The sequence below is a fragment of the Lepisosteus platostomus genome, chromosome 4 (assembly GCF_059453375.1).
Source record: "Lepisosteus platostomus isolate fLepPlt1 chromosome 4, fLepPlt1.hap1, whole genome shotgun sequence".
Classification (NCBI taxonomy): domain Eukaryota; kingdom Metazoa; phylum Chordata; class Actinopteri; order Semionotiformes; family Lepisosteidae; genus Lepisosteus; species Lepisosteus platostomus.
Genome location: NC_142614.1, coordinates 63,350,779 through 63,357,285, shown reverse-complemented (window position 1 = coordinate 63,357,285; position 6,507 = coordinate 63,350,779). Strand labels below are relative to the sequence as shown.

At 37.6% G+C, this 6,507-nt stretch overlaps 1 protein-coding gene across 1 annotated transcript; it reads right to left on the bottom strand.

Moving 5' to 3' along the window:
* Window positions 1–4,457: 4,457 nt before the first annotated feature.
* ccno (cyclin O) lies at window positions 4,458–6,210 on the bottom strand. The gene is made up of 3 exons (XM_088630217.1): window positions 5,782–6,210; window positions 5,506–5,691; window positions 4,458–5,178 (listed from the first exon to the last, which is right to left on the bottom strand). Exons 1-3 carry the CDS (start codon window positions 6,208–6,210, stop codon window positions 4,723–4,725), a joined length of 1,071 nt encoding a protein of 356 aa, XP_088486343.1. The 3' UTR covers window positions 4,458–4,722.
* Window positions 6,211–6,507: the final 297 nt, after the last annotated feature.

Sequence of the window (6,507 nt, the reverse complement as noted above, 5' to 3'; positions counted from 1 at the left end):
TATGGATTTAAAAAGTGCTGCATAAAATGATCAAATACAGTTGTCTTTTCAGTTTGGAAATTATACAGTGTATTGCAATAAATGAATACATTTGAAAAAAATTTTCGATACATTTCCTAGCTACCCTTAACAATGCACTTGATTTTTTTCTAGCCTAAGGAAAACTGGGCTACATTTAGCATCTGCTCTCATCTTCAATCTGAAAAGAATAATGAAGAGAACAAGCAAAATACCTCAAACAACCAAAAGAAGATACAACTAGTACTGCAGGGATCTTAAATGGCATCAATGCACGGTTCAAAACAAAAATGTTGCACAGAAAATGGAAAATTCTACAATTGTACTGAGTGGTCCAAATGTTGTAAAATAACATCAGACAATTTTGAAATAGAGGAAATTATTTACCTTATCAAAACCATAAAGTCTCTTAAAGAGCCTTCTTAAAAATATTACTAATGTCATATAACAGCCTTCAACAGACATTTGTCATCCGTAAGTAAAACGTAGTAAAACGTAGTAAGTTTTACTTACGTAGCTGAATTAAAAGCATTCATAAAAATCAAGAAAGTCATAGGTCATTAAAGTGGAAGAGTTTATGATGCCATATACTACATTCTAATTAAACTTATTAACATTAAATTCATTATTATGTGAGTATTGGAGACATTTATCATACGTTTTTTAGATGGAGGTTATTTGTAGACAATTTCATTGACTTTTTAAAAAACATACAAAAATGTTTGATCCGTGATTCATTTATGGTTTGAAACAAATTGGTCATTTTCTTTCACAAACCTATAAAGAAAATGCTTAGCAATATCTGCTGTGTCTTTTGGAATATGTTTTATAGCGAACTTTGATGTCTGATGAAAACTGTTCATTGCAGAATTAAATACCGTTACGCAGGTTGTGGAAAAGTACATATCACAGGGAAACTGCACAGTTTGTCAACTTCATGGTGTCTGGAGATTCTTGATTGGGCAGGACTATAGATTTCTCCTTCTACCCTGAAGCATTAGACTTTCTCAATTTTGTAATCATAATGATAATATATCTACAGTAACGAGAAAAGATTTGTGAAACACCAATATAATTATACTGTAGTTCTTGCACTTTCTTAACAGGATACACTTGTTTAATAAAAACAGTTGCTTTGCTGGGTTTAGCTTTACCAAATCAATGTCTTTTGGAGATAATGCATAAAGTAGAAAAATATATAATTCAGAATCAGTATATGTGAAATAATAAGTGAACCCCTAGTTTACCCAGCCAAAATAAGAGGGTAATTAGGATCAAGTGCTTAAGTATTGAGTAACAACTAAACAAGAAATGAGTTTGGGTGGCCCTGTCCTGTATAATACTTAAAAACTTGGTGAATTCGGCCTTCATCATACAGATTAATGGAAACATGTCAAGCCATGAAAAGAGATTCAGAAGACCTTGGAAAAAAAGTAGCTGAGGCTCATCAGTCTGGAGAGAGTAACAAATCTATTTCTAAATATTAGGGTATCCTTCCACTGCCAGTCTATAAATGGAAAATATTTAGGACCATGGGTACTCTACTGAACATAACACAAATCTCCCTGCCACGATCTCCAAAAGATCAACCCAGAAAATCATCCAGGAAGTCGCAAAGGACCCCAAAGTAACATTTAAGGATCCACAGGAGTAACACTGCTACTAACATTAGTGTTCGTGCCTCAGCAAATAAGAAAAAGCAGAACAGAAAGATTTTTCATAGAAAGGCATCCAGAAGGAAACCATGGCTCTCTATAAAGAACATTATAGCTTATCCCAAGATAGCCAAAGGGCACATCGATGATCCACAAGTCAAAAGTCAAAAGTTGAAATGTTTAATGTGATGAAAACAAAACTGCCTTCCAACAAAAGAACCCCATCCCAATTGTCAAAGCATGCTTGTGGGAGTATCATGGAGAGGGAAAGTTTTGCTGCCTCAGGATCCAAATAACTTGGCATCATTGATGGAACCTTGAATTTATATCCACAAACTTTGGGGGTGAATGTTAGGCCACCCATTCGTTATCTGATACTGATTTGGTCATACAGCAAGACATACAAGCAGATCTAGAACAGAAGAGTTGAAGAAGACATTTTGCATTTTGGATTGGCCAAGTCAAAGTCTGATCCTAAACTCCACTGAAATGCTATGAAAAGACCTGAGGTGAACTGTCCATGCAAGGAAACTCTCAAATGTCTCTGATCACATGCAGTTCTGTAAGAAAGAAAGGACAGAAATTCCTAAAAAACAATATGATAAACTAATTGACTGTTACAAAAAATGTATAGCTGAAGTAATTTCTGCTTATGTTTTGGTGTTATATGTTTAATCAGGTCACCTTCATTGTTCATTATGACTTTCATGCAGATCTAATTACATTTTATTATAATAATAATAAACTTTATTTTATATAGCGCCTTTAAAGGTGGCTTTTTAAAGCGCTTTACAGGATGACAATAACAATAAATAAGAAGACTACAACAATAATTAAGAAGATTTCACAAGATAGGACACAATTATAATTACAACAATACAACAATAACAATAGAGGAGACCGTGGAAGGTGGTATTAAGAAGAGCAGAGGGGTGAAGAATGGAACCAGTTAAGTAAAGGCTTTTCTGAAGAAGAAGGTTTTGAGTCTAGATTTGAAGGAGTTTAGAGATGGTGACTCTCTAATATCCTTGGGCAAAGAGTTCCAGAGCTTGGGGGCATAGCAGGAGAAGGCCCTGTCGCCCATACAATGTAGATGGGTTTGGGGGACAGTAAGGAGGGCATTAGTCTAAAATAACACAAATCAATCCTGCAAATTCAAAACCTTTTTCTTATAATGTATGTGTATCAGGGTGCAGTGCATGTCTGAGATGGTGACATCACTCCATTAAAAACATAGTGTAGGATTCTCCCATTGAAAAACAAAAACGATTGTGGATTAGTGGAGTTTGGTGCTGTTTGCTCTGGGACTTTAAGCAACCAGAGGCAGCACTATAGTGGTTTTATATCTGTGTGTTGGTAAAAGTATAGCAGTATTGTAATACTAGAACTGCTTAGTTATGATTTTCCCCCTCTATCTTTTAAGCTTAATTTGCCTTATAACAATTTTGTAAAAAAACTATCATCCGACAGATGTAAAACTGCATTTCCAGATGAAGGACTTTGACGATTTTTTTTTCTTAAAACATTAACTTGGCTATTACCAAAATAACATTGTGACTTTTTTTGCTTTCAAAGGGATCATGCTTTCTGTCTTTTTGCTTAAGGTCAAGACTTACTGGAATCACCTCCTGTTGATTGTGTTTAGCTGCAAGACATCTGGTAACAGACCACCACTGAATACAATCTATAAGAGGCAACTCTTAATAGCAAGATGACTCAGAAAAGATTATTGGTATTACTGTTAACAGTACAAAATAAACAAAATAGTGAATGAAGTCAGCAGGAAGGTGTGCACTCTAAAAATGCTTGTTTAATACAGTACATTATATGTAGTACATTGTATTAAATACAAGATCGAAGACATGGATGCACCTACAGTAGATGTGTACAGTCTGCTTTCTCATTAAGACATACATTTGAACAAAAATATTAAATAATAAAAAGGCTGTTCTATAAATAAACACATATTAATCACTGACTAAACCACTTTGCAGTATGAATATGCATTTTTTCAAATGAATACATGTTCCCTGCAATGTCATTGAGTGCTGTGGATGCTGCCAGTATTTATTCAGTCTTTCCTTCATTCTGCTGAACCTTGTGTTTGAACCTTCACTTTGAAAAATTACATATTCAGTCTTCAAAAATATAATTTCATTTTAACACTTAAAAGATTCAACTGAGCAAAGATATGTATTTCTAAATCTGTCTTTATGTAACCTATGCAACACGTTGAGATTAGTGATTTGTTCTCTTCAAGTAACTTTCTGTAACTAAGACAGATCTCTGACAGATCAGAGCTTCAAGGTGAGTACAGTATCTGCACTACAAAATAAACATAAATAATTCAAGTAGGTAGCTGCATCAGTATGCACACTCAAAGAAGGCACAGCCAAAATAATGTGTTTTCCTTCTCTTTTTGGCATTGGAATAAACCTTTACTTGTTCCTTTGAAACATAAATGATTATGAAGCATACAGTGATACCTTCCTTATACCGTCCAAATTCTTAAAGGATATTTGCCTTCAAAATCGTATAACAAATGCCATCTTATAGGATTTACTGACAATATTGCTCTTTCTTACCAGTTTCATTTAGTACTAACACAGTGTATTCTGACCTAGAGAGATTTGGTTTTAAAAACAACCTACATGGATACACCAGCTCTTATTTTCGCTCTTATCAGAAACGTATTTTAACATTTCAACAACTTCAAATTTAAGTACAGTTAAAAAAATGAAATTTAAGGACTATATATTAACGTTTCTGTAAACGAACTTGAGGTACTGGGTACGATTCATTTTTTTTATTTTTAAATCCTCTGTTGAGGCGTTTTTACAGGATAATTTACAATGACGACCTGGAGAGCAACATTTTATGCAGTGAGGTATTTCCTAGAGCAGCTTCAATAAAGTACCTGACTTTCATAGGCTATAACAGCAGCGTATCACTAGGGATTTCAAGACACACGTCATGTGGTTACCAGTGGCGCACACTGCTGCCTGACAGTCGGACGAACTCAAACGATAAACTAGTGAAATAAGATGTTTTACGATTCAGCCATGGAGCGTAATACATCTTCATTGAGGGAAACCAGCAGTTTCAGGTTTTTTAAGCACTCTTCGGTTACACTGAGTGGATAATCATTCTGTTCCAAGTCTGTTGGGTGGTGAAGACCAAGCATGTTGTCAGCCAGTTGTATCGCGCAAACGGCCAGAAGAGAGGGAGGGTATCGGTTGAATGAATAATCGGCCAGACTGAGTTCTGCGATCTTCTTCGCCAAACTTTTAGATTTCCCAGGGCTCGAGGCGCTTTGTCTAAACACCTCTCCACCTTCCAATCTGTGATTCGTGAAATGTTCAATAAAGAAGGCAACCGTCGGAGCTGTCAGGCTAAAGTTCAATCTGATCAAGACAATGCACTCCAGATTGCACAGCTGATCTTTTGAGAAGGCACCACAACACAATGCGAGTAGCTGCTTTATCCGCGGCGGGTACACTTCTACCTGCAATAAATATAAATACACGTTAATAGATTAATACTATATGCCAGATAATTTGTTGCTGTTTTCAGATCAGATCGTATGAATCAATGAAAACTGCAAACTGTCTCATACACCCCCCATAAAAATACAAGAGCCATAAAAACAAGATACAAAAAAAATGACGCTAATAACAACCTCTGTAAGAGCTAGAATAATTTTAATAGGATACCCCTTCATGTTTTCAAGGTCTTCCCTGTCGTTTAAATCTTTAACATGAAAAGGAGTTTATTAAAGGCTAAAAGACTTCAATCTTAATTGTTCCACTCGGTCTGCTCGACCAGCACTCACCTGCTTGCAGGCGATCAGAAGAGAGGTCACTCCCAGGAGCTGGAAGCAGTCTGAAGCCACGGGCGTGGTGGCGAGAAACCGGTCCATGATGTTGATCGCAAGGCAGCAGGATTCGAAAGACAGATTGAAATGCCTGTGGACGGGAATCAGCCAACTGACCAGCTTGCACCGGGCTTCTGCTGTAATCTAGATGGAAGAAAACGCGTGCCACGTAAGTACCGAGAAAAGTGTAACACAAAATAAGCTACGTCTTCTGCGAGAGCGCACTTTGCTTACTTGTGACTGAAATGCTAAACAGTTAACCGGATGGAACCTCTTCTCTTTGTTTTTCTGAACGCAGTAGCACGTCTCCCCGTATTCCTTGAAGATCTGCCAGTCCAACAGGGGAGAGTAAGGGGACTGCGAGTCTGTCAGTCGTGGGCTGATCCGTGATGACGACCCGGACGAGGGAGTAGAGCACGGAGTTAAGATGCCCTCGTGAAAGCCTGAATCACTTAGTACCGACTCTATCATCTGCTTTCTGTGCCTCGGGTATTTCGTCTTTTTACACGGAGCTCGCAGATTGGCAGAGGCGATCGACAGCGCTTCAGTTCTGTCCTCGGGTGTTACATCTTCTTTGGCAGGAGAGGCGCCGTGACTTCTTTTTCTTTTACACGGGCTAGGCTTCTTCATGACTCCGTCTTCCAAGAAACTAAATGCCACCATTTTATTTTTTTAAGGCGATTATAACCGATGGAGCTCTTCCATTCGCAAATTTGCCCTGATGCGCTCAGTATCTAAACCTAAAGGCAACTGCCACATGCGTTTATTTACTTGCCAGGGCGCACCCCTTATTGGCTGTTGATGGGGGTTTGCTTGCGTGACGTAGACAGTCCGCTGGTTTCCCGGGTAAGCTAGCGCTCTTTGCCACTCTTAATTACTCCCGCAGCTAGAAAATATGCGTCCTGTGGTTGCCAGGCCGAAACAAAAGGGTTTATTTCTTCCTTTAGTTTTTCCTTTTTT

Coding starts and splice junctions, on each gene's coding strand:
- ccno (XM_088630217.1), bottom strand. CDS start 6,210: ATGGTGGCATTTAGTTTCTTGGAAGACGGAGTCATGAAGAAGCCTAGC. Junction 5,692..5,781: donor GTTTAGCATTTCAGTCACAA/GTAAGCAAAGTG, acceptor TCTTCCATCTAG/ATTACAGCAGAAGCCCGGTG. Junction 5,179..5,505: donor TTCTGATCGCCTGCAAGCAG/GTGAGTGCTGGT, acceptor TATTTATTGCAG/GTAGAAGTGTACCCGCCGCG.